The sequence below is a fragment of the Sander vitreus genome, chromosome 12 (assembly GCF_031162955.1).
Source record: "Sander vitreus isolate 19-12246 chromosome 12, sanVit1, whole genome shotgun sequence".
In the NCBI taxonomy this organism is placed as follows: domain Eukaryota; kingdom Metazoa; phylum Chordata; class Actinopteri; order Perciformes; family Percidae; genus Sander; species Sander vitreus.
The window spans coordinates 23,606,581-23,624,549 of record NC_135866.1 but is presented as its reverse complement, the minus strand read 5'-3'; the positions used below and the strand labels follow the sequence as shown (position 1 = coordinate 23,624,549).

Here is a 17,969-nt window from a genome sequence, read left to right as displayed (position 1 = left end):
GTGAACTCCTGATTGGCTGCTGACAACTTTTGTAGTTAGGGTAGTTTTCTGACATGACTCGGTTTGTAGCAGTATATAGCCTTTCATGCGGTTATCCAGTGTTGCTCTATGCACAATGACAGCTATAAAAAAGTGCTATGTGATTCAACTGGAAAAATGAGATTTGACTTTGAAGGGCTTTGAATCACTGACGTTTAGAAGGCAGCCCTAGCAGAAATACTAAATAAAACATAATGACCTGTAAATATGACTGCAGCTGGCGGCTGGATAGGACCAAAAAACCTTCCTCGCTCAGCTGTGTTTCAAACATACATACAAGCAGACACACTGCCCTATTCATTAGAACACCCGTGTGTGAAAGGCCAGCACTCTGTAATTCCCTCATTTCCATCTCCTCATCCATATTCTGCCACAAGTAAACAATCACACACACACACATATATATACACACACACACACACACACACACACACACACTGTCCCCTGCACGGGTAATAGAGGTCAGCTCATTGCGAGAGCGAAGTCGGTGGGCAAAGAGAAAGAGGGATTTGGTTGATTGGTTGCTTCTGCATGTCTGGCATATTCTCCTGTCCTTTTGCCCCATGTGATTACACACACACACACACACACACACACACACACACACACACACACTCTGAGCTTGGGTCAGTCTGCTTGTTGCCTTCCATCCCAGACCCTATTTCTTAAAGTGATTTCCTTTGTCCACCTGAAGTGCCTTTTAAGAATACCCCCTAAAAAGCATCACTCTCATCTCATTTTAGTAACCTTTCCCTCTTCAGTCAATTTCCTCAGGCAAAATGTTACGGTATAAATGATTGGAGTGTTCACTGCGTTGTTTTTCCTGTTATTGGAAACCTCAGTCAAGGCTGCATCGGCTAGCAGAGTAGGAAAACTAATGACAGAATTGTCTAAACTGTATATTTACTAAAAGTATTATTGAAATCACTATTTGTGCTTTATGCACGTATTATATGTTCCCTGTCACCTCTGGGAAGGCTGCACGCGATAAATGCTTAATTTAAATGAATCAATCGACACTCAGTGTGAGTGTTCCCCATATTAAATATCAGCAGATGGGATAGCTGGTGAATAAGCAAAGCAGCTTGAAGTGTATTGATCAGAAACGGCACTGCAAGGCAAGAGGTGTGTGTGTGTGTGTGTGTTTGTTTGCTAAGCGAGGGGATGCATTCGATAAGTTGTTGTCTGTGCTGTGACCGTCCTCGTTTTACTGTGTGTGTATGTTTGTGTCTGAGAGACAGAGATGTAGGTGGTCAGACGGTGCAAATTGATTCACTCGTGCACACACATGCATAGTTGGTATGTTTCTGATGAGGAAAAGGCACCCTCCTCATGGTGCTCTATTTGCATAGCATCACATGGACGTTTTAGCCGTCATCAGGGTCCTCTTCAGAGCTGTCACTTACTGCAATTAAAGTTTTTATTTTTGTTTCTATTTTCCAGCCACAGACCATAAGTTACATCGGACTAATGTCGGTAGGGAAATATCTTCTGGAAATAAACTTAATCTTTAAGATTTAATTTCGTGGGAATCATCTTTCTTGCCTGAAGCTCATTGCCAAGAACTACCTTAAATTCTAAGACTTTCCGAAGAAAATATGATATTATGACTTTGTTATGAACGAAAATGCATGTGTGCTTGTGGTTACATGATGTTCTGGCTGAGGTCTTAGTGGCCCCCTGCAGCACAACATGCCTTAATCTAAGTATCCATTTAAAGAGAGCCAACTAGATGCTGAATGATTGCAGTGGAACAAGCAGTCAGCTGGCTGGAACAATTCCCTGCCTCACTCTTCTCCGCTTGCTATAAATGCACGTATTTGTGGAGCTTCTGTGCCCCTCTGTCCCCAAATGAAAATGAGATTTGTCTCCTTTCGTTACATTGATACATTGTGTGTGTGTGTGTGTGTGTGTGTGTGTGTGTGTGTGTGTGTCTCACACAGAACAACGTTAGTGAAATCTCTGTCTCTGATCCCAGATGGGTAATGATCTGGTCGCCTCCCGGGGCTTCCTCGTTCCCTTGCTCAATCCCCCCGCAAGATAAATGAGCTCACACACACACACACACACACACACACACACATATATATATATATATACGGTATACATGTACAACGCCTGAGACACTCTCTCCCCTCCAAGATAAATGGCCCCTCCAATGCCGCCAATGCGATTGCTGCCAAATTTGGTGCTCCAGCTGGAACAATGCAGAGAGATTTCCATGTGGTTTCTGTAAATAATTGAATCTGTCCTCAATTTGGAAGTGATGAAGCTAGATTTCTACCCTCCATCCCCCCTCCACACACGCACGCACGCACACACACACACAGCCTTTTCCTGTGCCTTTTCCCCTCTGATTCTTCTCTTTATTGTTGTCGCTAAGCCACCTTTCTCTCTCTTTTTCTCTTTCTCACCCTTTTCTCTTTCACATTTCTCTTTTCTTCCCGTTCTCAGGCTGGTACAAAATGCCCCCGCTTCCCTTTTGCCATCTGACACCTTCACTCACACACACACACACACACACACACACACACACACAGAGATCGGGCTGAGGCAGGGGAAATCAATAGTGACTTAAATGTTTTATCATGGTGTGTCAGTGTAGTTAAGGCCTCGGTTAACAGGGTGCAGCATGCTCTAAAGGGATTTACCGCTGCTATTTTCACAGCACCTGCGTGTGAGAGATTTATTTCCCTACCTGGTGGATAAAAACGTTGGCTAGAATATTGTGTTTTTTAGAATTAATTGTGACATAATTTTATCATTTGCTGTGTTGAGGGAGAGAGAGAGGCCGAGTGAGGCCAAAATGTAGGTAGACAGTAGATTAAGACACGGGGCTGATTGAGATGGATGTTGGAGGTCTTCAGCTACACACAGACACACACACACTAATGAAATGAGAAATAGCCCCACACACGTTGGGGACAGAGCGCTAAATAGAGGGGAGGCACAGCCATCTATCTGTCTCTGTCAGGCTTTCTTTCTTGCTTGTCGCCATAGGGGTGACTGGAGATGGGAATGCACTGCAATTTCACTTTCTTTCACTCGCATACATACATACGTACATGGACACACCATTCAAAAAGCCCTGTGGGCCAGGAACTAAGTTGGTGTAGCAGCATGTTGCGGGAATGGAAGTTGTATTTCAGTGTTGGTTCTTCGGGTTTGTTATGATGCCAGCCCTTCAGATCAAGGCCACATCTTCAGTTAAAACCTACAAAGCCAGAGCCATAATTGGAGAGAGAGACATACATATTCAGTCTGGTGTACTGACAGACAAATATACTTAACAGAGAGTCCAGGACGTTATGTATTAGATGTAGACTGGTTTGGGTTTAGAGGTTTTCCCATCTTGTTCAGATCCAGATTGGTAAAATACACAGATTTGAGTTCTTGGTCCAGGATCTCCAGTATTTGGAGCAAGTATCTTGTCAGAAAATACAGTCTGAAGATGTAGATCTATCTAGAGCTACATCTGTTATGTAAATGTGTCAGATACATATATAAACGTCATTTCATACTGTATACGCCGCTCATCTTATTTTCAGCTACAGAACAGTTGTGTCATGTTTCTGCCTTCTCAGCTAATACTTATTAATATTAAAAGCAGTGTAAGTGACTTAAGTCTCCCCCTGGGGCTCACACTCATGGAAACTTTCTGCTAGTCTGAATAGAAGCCAACTCACACAGACAATTCTTGTATATTTTCTGACACTAAACTGAATACCTTACATTTTAGGTTATAACCCAAATTGAACTGTTAGCTTGTTTCTGTAAGTCTACTTGACATGTTTGCTAAGCCAGACATATTTTTTAGTATTCTTGGCTCCAAGACCGAAAAGGTTGAAAACCCCTGAGCCAGCTTAAATCAGTGACACACAGCACAGCATAAAGGGCTTAAACTCAAGGATTTCTACTTGTGGTTCTTGCTGGTTGAGAGGCAGTTTATCTCTCTGTGTGTCACATTTAGCCCCAGAGAGTTGTCTTTCCTTTCCTTGGCCCTGTGAAATCATCCTGCTCTTTTTTTAACCTCCATTAAATCTTTGCACCTCCTGCTGCTTCCCCCTCCACCTCCCTGTCCTGTGTTTAGATGGCCACAGGCGCATAAAGATAGATTAACTTGTCTTTTTAATAGCATTGGGAAATTAAACAACTTTTTAAATGTGGTATTCTATGAATCAGCTGTGCTAAATGAATATTCATTATAGAGATAGAAAGGACAATGGAAAGGTGAGTGTTGTTGGGAGAAAAGGATAATCCTTTTTAAGAGTAAAACTTCTTTTCCGGCTCCGTTCTTTAACTCATTTCGGACAAAGAAAGGAGAGCCCCTTGGCAGAGTTTTGTGCTCAACTGAGCGACAAAGGGCTTTAATGGAGCTGTTAAAAGAGACAGACAGCCTTGTTTTAGGGACAACCCCCATCCAGTCCCGTCCAGCCCAGAGTCCACTGCCGCTTTATAAGCTAGCAGGCTAATCAAGGCTAAATGGCTTTTTACAAGCTCAGAACTAATAAGAGGAGAGGGTAAAGCAGTTTACAGGGCACGGAGTGGCGAGTCAGTCTAGGAGTCCCAACTAGGTCTTTATAGACACGGGATGGTGATGGGGTTACAGGGAGGAGGTAGAGCGCGTTGACTTTTCTCATGGAGGACGCAAAACCTCTGCTGCTGCTTTTGTGGTGGCAGAACGGCTCAGTGTTCTTGCGTCCTGACCGGCCTCGGTAATGTTGCTCTGCAGCTGATTCTGACATCAGACGTCCTCTCGCAGGAAGGAAAGTGACGTGAATCTCTAGAAGAATCTTTGAAATATCTCAGGGCGACCGCAAGCTCACGTCCCATGTAGGCTAGGTCCTTAACAGCGGGCCTGGGTTTGAATCCCGACCTATGGCCCTTTGCTCTGTGTCATCTCTCTCTCTCTCTCTCTCTCTCTCTCTCCCCCTCTTCGTCTCTCTTTCTCCTTCTCTCTTTCTTTCCACCCTTTCATGTCATTCTCCAGCGGTTCTATTGAATAATAAAAATGCAATAAAAGACCTAAAAATAATCTTTCAAAAAATAATCTTTCAAATATTTCATAATTTCATTGTGTAAGGGATAATACCTGACACATTTTACGTTCCACGTTGTAATGAGTGATGCAGGAGGAAAACCACTCATCTCGAAGCTATAAAATGGCATAAGTAGGATTTGCAATGAATGATTATTTCCATTATTGTTTTAATCTGTTGATTATTTTTTGACATTTGTTCAGTCTATAAAACAGTATAGTAGTGAAAACAGCCCTGTTCACAGAGCCCAGTGAAATCGTATTGCTTGATTGAACAGTTCAAATCCAAAAGATAATAATTTCACAATGATATAGACATTTGAGAGCCTGGAACCAGAGAAAGAATTCAGTTCTTGCGTTAAATCGATTTTTAAAATGTTTCTGATTATTTTTATTTTTATTGACTAATAGAGTATTTGTTAGAGCTCCAACCATAAACAATCAGAAATAAAGATATCAATCAGTCAATTGCACAAAAACACTTGATCTGCCACTTGTAATGTTTGGCAACATATAGCTTAATGGGATGGGGTACATTTCAGGGCTAGGAGCTGCCAGCCAATCAAAATTGAGATTGCCAAGTGGCCAAATTACAATCTGGGAATACTGTGTTGTAAAATTGTCGCAGGATTTAAGAGATGTAACAGAAAGAATGAGGAACTACAGCTGTGTACGATGTCAGAGTTTTCAGAGAGTTTTCGTTGCTCTTGGACAATTTTCTGCCAAAAAAAAGATTTTACTCACTGCAAACATGAGGCTTCTCTGCTCAGCTCCACAGTGCAGCTTAAAGTCCGCTGGTTTGCATGGCCCTCACCAGACTTTTTCAAACACTTTCAATCTTTAAATATGTCTAAATGTTCACTTTATTTTAATGTTTGTTTGATGATAGGAATCCAGAAAATAAGATGTAAAGCTACTCATATTGCGCACAGTAAAATGGATTTACAGAAACCTGTCTAAGTAGGAAATTGAGAGTCCATCCTTTTTTTCCTTTGCCTGTAGCCTGCTGTTTGAGGATGCAGCAAATGAAGCCATATCCTCGGACACTCTCAGACAGACACAGACACACACACACACACACACACACACACACACACACACACACAGCCACTTATCGTTCTATTTTGCTCTCACCCTCTCTTCCCTCTCTCCGCTTGTCCTTCCCCATCCAGATCAATACCATAGATCAGCTAGCTATCAGGCTGCAAAATGACCACATCACCATAAACACACACACTTACTCTCATTTTAACACACACGCGCACACACTGCTATTGCATCTTGCCAGAGAATGAGTGGATGGCCATAATAAACACGGGCCGCCTTGTGCGGCCTCGTCTCGCTGCTCCAAATCATCATCAGCAGCGTTGTGGTCTGTGCGTCGGCCATATTGATTTAGTTATGGCTGCTTCATATGCTGTCGGACAGTGTTAAATGCACATTTTCTGTTATCATGCTACACATTAATCAGAGGCTGCTTAGAGGCAGGAAGAAAGGGAGGTCGGTGGATAGAATGAAGGAAGGATGGACTAAGGACACGAGGAGAAGAGGAAATAAATACAGAGGAAAGGAAATAAATTGAGAGGGATACATGGACGTAGGGGTAGACGGAAAAACATAAAGAGATTAGATGCAGCAGATGAACGATGAGCGTGAGATGTGAGATAAAAGAAGACAGGGAACTTAAAGTCCAAACAGGGAAATTGAAGGGTGGAATGCAAGTAAAATTTAAAAGATGGAATGGGCAAGGGAAGGGGCTAAATTTGTAAGATAGGGCCGTTTGAAGATAAAGCTTTGTTTATCAGAATTATCAGAATGTCAAGATGTTTTTAATAACAGCATGTCATGCTACATACAGATTGACACAGAGAGCAGGTTTGCGCTGCAGAGAGGGCCATAATCAGTTGGCTGAAAGAAATTGACACACTTATGTAAAGATGGGAGTGAAAATGAAATTCCATCGGCGGAACGAACACACACATGTAGATGTAGTAGGGTCACAGAAGAGTGCAATAGGGTTAGAAAGAGAGTGTCAAGACTGATGGGATTAAGGCCAGCCACAATAAAGTTAGAGACAGAAGATTTCTTTTAGCCAATTTCCTGTAGTTTTTGTGTTGGTGTAAGTAAACAAAGAAGTTTTTCGAAAACCACCTGAAACACTACTGCGGTTTTAACAGTGTTATGATTTGTCTTACTGTAGTTTGACTTAACGTTGTCAATGGTTACACACTTTCTCATAACCAACTATATGTGTCATAATGTTAGCACTAAACATCTGTCCCTCTCGTCTTTCTCTCTGTTCCTCTCCCCCAGGGTAACGGAGGAGGAGTCCACGGCTACCACCATGGAGGCTCTGAAGGCTCGAATCAGAGAGCTGGAGAGGCAGATACTGAGAGGAGACCGATACAAGTGTCTCATCTGCATGGTGAGTAGAACATTCACATGAATGCTCTCGGTTTCACATCAACCCTTAAGGCCCTGACACACCAACCCGATTATCGGCCGTCGGACAGTCTGGCGAGGTCAGTGACTCGAGTCTGTTCGTGTGTTCCGTGCCGTCGTCAATCAAAGGGGCCGCCGGCCTTCATTTGGGTCAATTTGACATGTTGAATCGGAAGGCGGGCAGTCGGACTCAATGACCAATCTGATTGGTGGAGCGCTAACCCGGAAATGACGAGCGGGATGAGCGTGACTAGAGTCTCTCAAAATCTGACGAAAATCTTTCAAACTGACCTTTGTCGATCTGAAACGAAGACAGATTCAGCAACTGCACGGCCTATTTCTCGCTTAAAATGTTTTCAGGAACACGTTTCGATGAACTATTCGTAAAATACGAGATCGTATTCCGAACGAGCCGCCATTATGGTCTGGCTTTGAAATTCCGGAGAAGCCAGACCCATGTGACACGTTCGTCCAATCAGCTGCCGGTTTTCATTTTTTGACACATTTTTTGTATTACGTCTCGCAGAACGTACGCTCAAGTCAGTCAGTCCGACTGCCTTTTCTGCCGAAGGTCGGTGTGTCAGAGCTTTTAACGGCAGTATTGTGCCTTTTGTCAGGAGGCACTAAATCTAGCATTCGTAAAACTTCATGTAGTAGCATATAGAAGTGTGGATTAGAGGATTGCTAGTTGGTGCTAGGGTTAGTAGTAGCTAATTTCCCACAATCCCTGAGGAAACCCACCAAGGAGGATGCTTTTGTTTGAGCTCAATGAACAGCACCCTTCTCCAATCTAGCAAATTTCCAACCAGTTGCACACTAATTCTCTGTCCCAATCCAGTGGCTGGATCCTCCAAAATCTGCGTTATAAGGCCAAATATGTCATAACCGGCTGTTTAGTGTCAAAGGCTTCTCAAATACTGCCTTTTTTTGCACAACTGCTGCAGTCGCTGCATATTTGGATAAAATATATTGTATGTGACCAGATCAAAGATCTTGATTTTATTTTTTTTTATTTTTGTTCTCGCTTTGGGCAACAGGCACTCATGTTACATAATGTGAAGTGTGTTGTGTTGTATGCTGGATACTCCTTGAAGTGTGCATGTATGCATCTCATTTCCCTCAGTTTGTGGATGTCTAAGTAGCTTTAGAAGTGTACGAGTGGTGGTGTTGCTGTAGTGTTGTGTTGGTTTATGCTCTTGCATGGCTTTGCAAGCTTTGAAACTGAATGTGTGCTTGGATGAAAGACTCCAGTGGGAAATGCAGAACGGCCTCGAAAACGGATTCTGCCACATAATTTTATATAATATATATATATATATATGATGTATTAAGGACCAGGCAGCACATGTAAGCGTTTGTCTAGTTGATAGTATGTGTAGGTGATTGATTGGACTCCCAGATGAATAGTATAAGCCTCATGTCAGGCAGGATGAGGGACATTGTCAATATTCATGTCCATCAGACATGCAGATGCTTGAGATACGACTGCACCTGCATCCTCCTCGCCCCCCCCTCCCCCCATCAGAGTTTGTGTTCCCCACTTTGTGTTAAGGACCCATCCTGTCATCCTTCAAGCTTGTGGACAGTGCAGCGTCGGCATCCTGCGTGTGTGTGTGTGTGTGTGTGTGTGAGAGAAGTGGGTAATTACTGACGCCTGCGCTTCCTAAAGGTCGCTGGGTGCCCGAGGTGACACGGAGGGCAAGGCACAGCGATCGATCACTCACTGCCCCATGGACACACGGCTCCTCTTGGCTCATCCGTCACTGTCCCTCATCTCTCTCACACACACACACATTCAGGTATACAGAGAAACACAAATATGTGTACAGCGCTTACACACACACTCACACACGTCTTAGATCTAATCAGTCTCTGTCTGTCTTTCACTCGTTGCTCCTTCCCTGTCACTGTGTGTCTGATGTAAAAGTCATCAGAATGCTTTAACTTGTTGGCAATCAGGAAGCATTTTAGAGACACTGGAGATTTTCACTGCAACCTCCTGTTGTGCATGGATCATAACCTTCCAGTGCTCAGGTAGTTGTATCTAAGTAGAAAACAAGTGCTCTCCTGTTGCAGCCAAGTTGCCTCAGCTTTATCCTCTGCTGGTCCTGACACGAGCTCAGTGCTGTGGTTTGGTCTCATCAGTGGATTTCTACCCCCATCTACTGGTCAGCTTAGGAAGGGAAATACAGCCATGTCTTAAGTTAATTTATTCATATTGAAAGCAATTTTTTTTTTTTTTTAAAGGTGATAATAGTTATATTTTTAGTTAATGGTTATTGACAAGACAAAGTGCATAAAAAGAAACATGCCCTAGACGTTTTTTCTTCTCTATATTGATAATAAACACAGTTTATCGCAGTTATAGTAAGATGCTAACCTTTCACATGTCAGCATCATCACAGTGAGCCCCTTGAACAGGCATTCTTGTCTAAGCCGTTTCAGTGGATAATGATGAGTTTTTATTTCAATATTTAAATTCAAAAGTAAAAACAAATCCTTACATTTTGCACTAACCAGTGAGATGCCTGACTTGTAGCTTTCCGTCTCCTATCGACCTTCAGCAACTTAGCCAAGTCATTGGCATTCACATTTCTCATTATTTGACAAAACAAAAGTGGGAACACAGTAGGAGAGTTCCTCAAGCATTTTCTTATAGCAGTTTGTCCATCATCTGTCCAAGCTGTACACACTCTCATACGTCTGTGTGTGGGTGTGTGTGTGGGTGTGCGTGCGTGGGTCTATGCGTCTGTCCACACGGGTGTTCGTTGCACTGTGGTGTTTGTGAGGGCGTGATCAGGACAAGCCCGCCTCTATGATTAGCTGCCACCTTTCGCCCCCTCTCCTCTCCCACCCCCACCCCTCCCTTCCGCAGAGGAAGCCTGCTATCCCGTCAGGCGCAGAGATCAAGAGCCTAGGGGTGTGGCCAGGGCCCCGGCCACTGGCCAATGAGGTCGGAGAGAGGAAGCCTAAGTCCCTCCCCCTCGGCCTGTACTGCCTGTACAGGGGCCTTGTGATTGGTGGCTACGGCAGCGGCATAAAGAGGCTCCTCCCACAGCCCTTGCGGAGGGTAAGGCACTCCCTCCCTCCTCCACCTCCCCCATCCTCCTCCTCCCCCTCCATCATCTCTCCGTTCTTTTCGAGAGGAAAAGAAAAGGGCACCCATCAGATTGGGTTCATTCATTGCTTTCTCCCTCCTCTTCTCCTCCCTCTGCCTGCTTCCCTCCGTCTCTGCTCGTTGCCTGCCCGATATCGTGTCTGTGCGTGTGTGTGTGTGTGTGTGTGTGTGACCTGCAGGTTGCCGGTTCAGTTGCCCCCCATGCTGCCTTGCTCAGTGGTTCTGTGGCTGCTGGCTGTGTCGTTTCATGGTTAGTGGTTTGGTGCCGTCGGTCAGGGAATGTCCAGTGTTGTTGTTACCTGGTGTGTGCGTGTCCTTGGAATTTTGTGTCATTTTACTCTCACTATCTGTCCCTAGGACTCCTACACGATGCCGCTCACCTCCATCCAGTGCTGGCACGTCCATTGTGAAGAATGCTGGCTCAGGACTCTGGTACGTACAAACCCGCACAGTTGTCCACACACACACTCGCACTCGCACACACACACACACACACACACACACCCCTACCTCTGTGCTGCAGGACAGCTCCTCATGACATATAGTTATTGCAGTCTTCTTTCATAGTCAGTAAGCTCCTCTCTGTAGCTGTGCCCCATGGGGAGAAACTTAAATGGAATATTTTTCAAATGACCTGTTCTCTCACTACACACACACACACACACACACACACACACACACACAATGCAAACACTTGCAGTTCTCAGTAAGGGGAAAGCTTAGATGGAATGGCCCCCAAAAGGCTTGTTAAAATGTTGGAATAAAGTAGTCAACTCCAACCTCCAATAAGTTCTACGTAGTGCCTTGGGTCTTCACACACACACGCACACACACACACACACACACACACACACACACACACACACACACACACACACACACACACAGGCAGTGGTTTTGTTGGTTATTAGTTAGTCCAATATATTCAGTTGTGTGTAATTAGCTGGTGCTAATGTGGTAAATGTATGGTAAATGTGGTGTTTCTGTCTGCTGGAAAAACAATCTAATTGTTTATTTCTTTGCTGTTATCGCCTCTTTTCTTCACGTCTTTCATTGTAGTCTTTTTTTCTCTCACCTCACTGTCTTCTGTATATCCTCGTCTATTACCTTTTCTCTCCCAATCCTCTTCCTTCTCCCCTTAGTCTATCCATCTATTAAACACCATCAGTTGCCAGCGGTAATGCCGCGATCTATTTACCTTGGAACTCGGTTCTAACGAGGTCAAAGTCGTAAACACGCCCCCTGACCTCGGAACTCGGACAACCTCGCAGTAGCCCGAGTTCAAAATCCAACATGGCTGCCCCCTGTATCAACAGTTGTGAAAAGCTGCAGTAACATAAAGTTATAAGCACTTCTGTCTTATTTGTGTCACTAAATCAGTCGTTCACACAGGCATGGTCAACTTCTATCTGTGGACATGTTAGGCTGTTTGCATGCACAAAAAACGGCGTAATGCGTTGTTATCAACTGGTATTGCTAACAATAGCTAACCGGGCTAGAGCTAATGAAAACAATGAAAATCCGACTTTTAAATAGAACGCATTCAACTCGGGTATGACGTCATTCCCAGCTCCGGCTTCTGAGTTCCAAGGTAAATAGAATGCGGCATAACACGCATCAACAATGACTAACGAGCAGTTCTCCACTTTTAGCCCCCGTTAATATTATACTTGCAATTTGAAATACACTCTTAGCATAATTACAGGTCTAAACACACAGAGAGAGGGGCAGATATTAAGAACTGTGTGCAATTGCTGCAACACAACTGACAACTGCAAAAGAAACAATTCCAATAGGGTGTCTAGCTGCGTGTCAATCACTGCTCATGCACACGCATTTATTCTCCCTTGTGGGGGGAGGGGCTTAGGAGACCATTTTGGGCTTTAGTAGAAAGGGGGGAGGGACTGAGAAGTTTTTGATGTTCAAATTTTTTGGCTAAGTCCTGGATCTTCGCAATCCTGACTACAGCACCTTTAATGAAAAGGAGCAGAAAGAAGATTAGTCTTGTATAATCTGCCCCTGTTTCACAAAACATACACTAACCAAGCAAATAAATAAATAAAAGGATAAATAACTTGAATGTAAACATAACTAATGTTGGTTTACTAGGAAAACTCCACAGGGTACCATTAAGCTCCAAGCTCATCTAAGTACTTTCTAGCTTTGACAGTGTAGAGCTGAGACTGACAGAGGTTACAACCTGCCCCGCTAGTGGTAAGGATCCTCCGTTTTTTTACTATGATGCCGGCCACTTGTGTGGGTATAGATTTTTAGTCTTGTCTCAAGGCCAGTGTAGTACCAAAATTGCCCAGTGTTTAGATTGATATTTGCATTTATTATATAAAGATGTGGCTAAAAGCTCATTTTCATCCCCAGTCCCCAGGCAGGTGAACAATATTTTATACTACAATGCTTAAAATCCTCACCAATTTTGGCATTTGATTAACATTCTTTCCAGCAAGTTGCAGGTGTCATTTGAAAGCCACGTACCTGATGGCTGATTTTCTTTTTTTAAGTAAAATAAGACTAAGAAGGAACATGGCCCTGAGGATTGCTGCTCATATTCAGGTTTAATTGGGCCTTTAGATGTCTGGAACATACATCCAATATAAGATCAATACTGATTCCTGAAGAACTTGATGTGGGTACAAACAAAACCACCTGTGCATGTTTTATAAATTGCTTGTGGAGTTTTCTAATTTTCTGTCATTAGATGTTTTAAGGGAGACCATAAGAAATCATTCTTGAATGAGGCCCATTGTTTCCATCTGGTGTGCGCGTGTGTGCGCATGTGTGTGTACGGCGCGCGCTGCCATCACAGGTCTAATGTACGGGGCATTAAACTCATAGCCTGAAGACAGCTATATAAACGGGAGGGCCATGCTGATCAAAGTAAATGCCTGGGAATCTAGTTAATGTCAGCCCAGCCCCTTACCACTTTAATGAGCAAGGCAGCTGGAGCGCAGCATGACGGGCACACACACACATTTAGCACCCGCACTAAACAGAAGTACACAGCTTTGAAAGGCGTGCAAACAAACAAGAGGACTCGATCAGCACCAGTATCAAAACATCTGAAACCCAGTGCTAGTGCTACTGTACAAACCTGTGTGCCTACATTTTAAACCATCCTAGACTTTTCTACCCATTCTTCATATTTCATCCCTTCTTCTCTCTTTCTTCACCTCCACACTTTTCTTTCTTGTTCTTTCTTCTCTCTTGAGACATGAAGAGACTGCTTTTAGTACTCTGGAGCCACAAATCCTCTTAGCAGGAGTGTGTGAGATCTGTCAGACTCTTGCACCACCTCCTAGTCCTTCAGACTACCTAAGTCTGTGCACCCACTCCAAAGACTTTATTCAGTGGCTTACAGGAAAAGAAGCCTATAAATCTTTGGGGTCAGATGAACCTGTACATTTGTAACTGACCAGCAAGGATTCAGAAGGTTTAGGTGCTCCAGTTATGAGATCTCTGCATTCTGTTGTACTTGTGTTAGATGTCTCACACACAGTATTTCTCGGGGGGGGGGGACTAAACTCACACACTTATGTTTTACACACCTTCTTACACATACTACAGTGGACTGATGAAAGTGTCCACATACCGTGTGTGTATATGTCATATGTGTGATGGTCAGTTTTGTAGCCCAGGACTTCTATCATAGCTGTAAGGATTCAGAACTAGGGTTGGGTATCGTTTGGATTTACCGGTGCTCATAACGACAGTCGGCGACATTAAAGAACGGCTTGTTCATTAATAAGGCCATATGGTTAAAATTTAAATGATTTATTAAAAATGTAATAACAATAAACTTATAACAATAACTTGTTTCACCAATAACGACAAAAACAACCACTAGATGGGAAATGGGTATTTTACAATAACTTTGAATGCACCACAAGGCTTACCAGTTTAAAGTAAACACACCTTTATCCTGATTGTGTTGTGGCCAGGCAGTGGCCATAGTGAAGCTAGTTTGTGTCTTAAGCTGCAGACTGTTGTACATCATGGTGTTGAATCCTCTACAGTGAAATACAGTCACACTTTACACCGTTTAGCTGTCACACAATTTAACTGTGTTTAATCCAGCTACTAGCTTACGGTAGGCTAACGTTACCTGCTGCTAAGTGTAGTGTTAACTAGCGTCACATGCAGCGATGCTTCTGTTGCCTCGTCCGTTTTCAAAGCATCAGAGGGCAGCACAGACATTTATGAGGCACCGAAATGAGGCACCGAAATCCGTGTTGCTATTCGGTCCGGTAGATACCGGTCGTTAGCACCGGGTCTCGGTACCCAACCCTATTCATAACATAAAAAGAAGCAATTGCTGCAGCTTCCTCTCCTACTTAATACCAGATGTACTGCTCTACTTCATTTATTTACATAATCTATTGTGACAGTTATATTTATTTATACATCTGTAACCATTGCAAAAGCAGCACAGTAAAAACTGCAGGAATGTGCCTGCAGCCAGCAGTTAACCACCCAGCACAAGAAAAGGAACAAGCTGACTGTTAGGAAGAGGCAGCGGGGAAGAGACGGAGAGGTGGAGGACAGTGGTGGAGACCACCCAGTCAGAGTGTGTTGCATATTATCACCTGCTGCTTTACTGTAGATGGCACACTATCAAAGCAGTGCTGAGGGGAGGACTGTGAGATGGTGCTCTGCTGCTAACAGGCGGGCTTACATTCACATTGAGCAAGTATTAGTGTGTGTATGTATATATATAATAATAATTTTTCTTGGTGCTAAATTTGCCACTTGTTTGTAGTCTATAAAATGTGGAAGAACAGTGAGAAATACCCATCACAGTCTGAGAACTCATGGTAACATCTTCAAATTGCTTGTTTTGTCCGACCAAAACTAACACTGCTTTCGGCTCTGTTGTGGAAAAGTTGGTTCCAAAGATGCATGGTGCAAATAAAACAGAGACCCTCTCATAAAAACATTGCTCTGTAGCACTGTACCAGTGGTTAAAAATGCCACAGGGTACCTTTAACCTTCATCAGCTCAGATGACATTGACTGATCCTCACATTTGAGAAGCTGGAAAGTTTGATAAATAAAGAGAGTTGTTGCGGCACTATAATCCTGAGTGAATGCATTTGTGAGTGACCTAGATGTCACCTTGTACTGAGCTTAACTCATTTTCTAAGCAGCGAAGCTAACTATTGTCTCTCCATCTACCACAGGGGAACAAGAAGCTGTGCCCGCAGTGCAACACCATCACCTCACCCGGAGATCTGAGGCGCGTCTACTTGTAAAGAGCACACCCATCCTCCCGCCTGTTCGTCCTTCTGATCCATTCCTCCTCTCATCTTGGATTTCATCGCCCTCCCCGATTTGTTTTCCCTCTCTCGTGGCCTGAGTCGCTAGATCCAAACCCTCCCAAGAGCGTACAGAGACAAGACGGCTGTCTTTGAGACTCCACTGGCTCTTTCAGGAGGTTAAAACTGGATGGAATTGAATGACTGAGTAGAACTCACTGACTCCATGGCTGGCTACCCACAAAAAAAAAAAAATAATTGAAAAGACGGAGACCTGCAATTCCACTGCTCAACGGGCTTGTTTCCTCTCATGACTCTCTGTACATGTAACATGTGGTGTCATCTGCTGAAGGACTTTTAGTCAGTGGAGAACCCCCAACGCCCAGCTAAACCCTGCTGTGACCTGGTAGCTTCATGCTGCTGGAGCTAGACCTGAAAGGAACTTCGTTATACAGAATATAAAGACTTATTTTTTTCCCCCTCTAGCGCTTCTTTGACATTTCAATGGTGCTGGACAACAGGCTCTAAGCTGAAGACTGGACAGAAAGCTTCTTTTTCTTTGTTGTTCCCTATCCCAGAGAGAAAAATCCTATCTTCACGCCCCTATTGCTTAAGAGAATTAAAAAAAGGGCCTGTCCACTAAAACTGAGCTTTCAACCAAACTGAGAATAACCTCACAACCTTGAAAAGGAGTTTGACACTCCTCCACCTCTTCTTCTTCTCCTCGCGAGCCCTTCTATCCCCGTTTCCCCCCTTTTGTGGTGTTTTAGTGAAGTAAACCAAAATTTCTCCCCCTCCAAGATGCAGTGCAAGCACATGTAATATAGTTCTATGTATGTTTACAATGTTGGGTGTAAATGACATAGAGTTCACACACACACACACACATACATATGTACACACACATGCACACACGTTACTATCAGCAGACACACACAGAAGTATATAATATCAAAGTCCTGTTGTAAGACGGAAGGGTCTGGGAATGATGTTTGGGGAAAAAATGGCTGGAAGAAGCCTTCTGTATTTTTAAAAAAAAAAGATCATTTGAAGATCCGTTATTTCACTGTACAGGAATAAAACATTTAAGTAATAATAAACTACTCGAGACTAGATGGTCAAGATTTAGGTGGTGTGAGTTTTCTGCAGAGTACCCTGAAAACTAGAACATGATGAAAGATCTTTTGTTAGTTTTATGGAATGGAGAGATTCCGATTGCCCAAGATTTACTGCAAACAAGCAGAACAATGGGACTGCTCTTTAGTTGCAACAATATCCAACTGAGCCTCTTCTTTTAACCTCCATTTCTGCTTCCTCTCAGTTGGAGTAACATCATGCTCAGATCTTAGTCAAGAAACGTTTTGTTTTACCCCTACATGTCTCAAAAGAAAGCTTTTTCCATTGTTCTCATACTGCTATGCTGCAAAAAGGTTCCAAAATGGCAACCCCGAAGGGCAGGTTCTTTCTAGCTATAACGGATGAGGGAAGTGTCTGGAAAAGAGGAATGGCCAAGGCTGAACTGGCAACTTCCAAAACCCGCAGCATTTCCCCCCCTTCCCTTTACGGCAGCAGCAGCAGCAACCAAGGTGGTGGTGTGCTTTGTGTTTGTAAAACTATGTATTCTGTGACGTCTGTATTGTTGTAAGAAATGCTGAAAAAAAATGAAAAAATAAAACTTCTCAAATACCACGAGTGGTCTTGTTAACCCAAACTGGGCTGTAAAATAAGACATAGGGAAGAGAAATGTTCCTGTTTTAACTAAAATAAAGCTAAGGAAGATGGCCTTAATGCAAAAGACGCTTATTCTGTTTATGTGCATTTTTAATAGACTTTGTGTGGCGTCTTGCATGTCTTTTGTGTTTGAATTCAATCCCCTGAAGTAATGTACACTGCCCACAGTTCACCTTAAGATAAATGTATAGGGTCCCGAATCATTCTGGGGCAAGGAAAGCATGAGTTTGTCTCTACTGATGAACTACTTTATTTTGCTTTATTATCTTATAGCTCTATTCCCTTTGGTTTTAGCTCATCATGTAGTTACACGTCCTGGTAGGTTAAATACAGGA

At 43.3% G+C, this 17,969-nt stretch overlaps 1 protein-coding gene across 18 annotated transcripts in view; it reads left to right on the top strand.

Annotated features, from left to right (window-relative positions):
- rnf220a (ring finger protein 220a) overlaps window positions 1-17,592 on the top strand; it is a 173,841-nt gene extending 156,249 nt beyond the window's left edge. For 8 of the 18 annotated variants that reach the window (XM_078264764.1, XM_078264766.1, XM_078264761.1 and 5 more), the window contains 5 exons: window positions 7,391-7,502; window positions 10,395-10,589; window positions 10,817-10,887; window positions 10,995-11,069; window positions 15,829-17,592. In XM_078264764.1, the coding sequence (XP_078120890.1) occupies window positions 7,391-7,502; window positions 10,395-10,589; window positions 10,817-10,887; window positions 10,995-11,069; window positions 15,829-15,883 (508 nt within the window). In that variant the 3' untranslated portion in view covers window positions 15,884-17,592. Of the gene's footprint in view, window positions 1-7,390; window positions 7,503-8,613; window positions 8,822-10,394; window positions 10,590-10,816; window positions 10,888-10,994; window positions 11,070-15,828 lie in introns of those variants that run through there. The other 10 variants (XM_078264772.1, XM_078264768.1, XM_078264770.1 and 7 more) reach the window with 3 other exon arrangements.
- The last annotated feature ends 377 nt before the right edge of the window (window positions 17,593-17,969 follow it).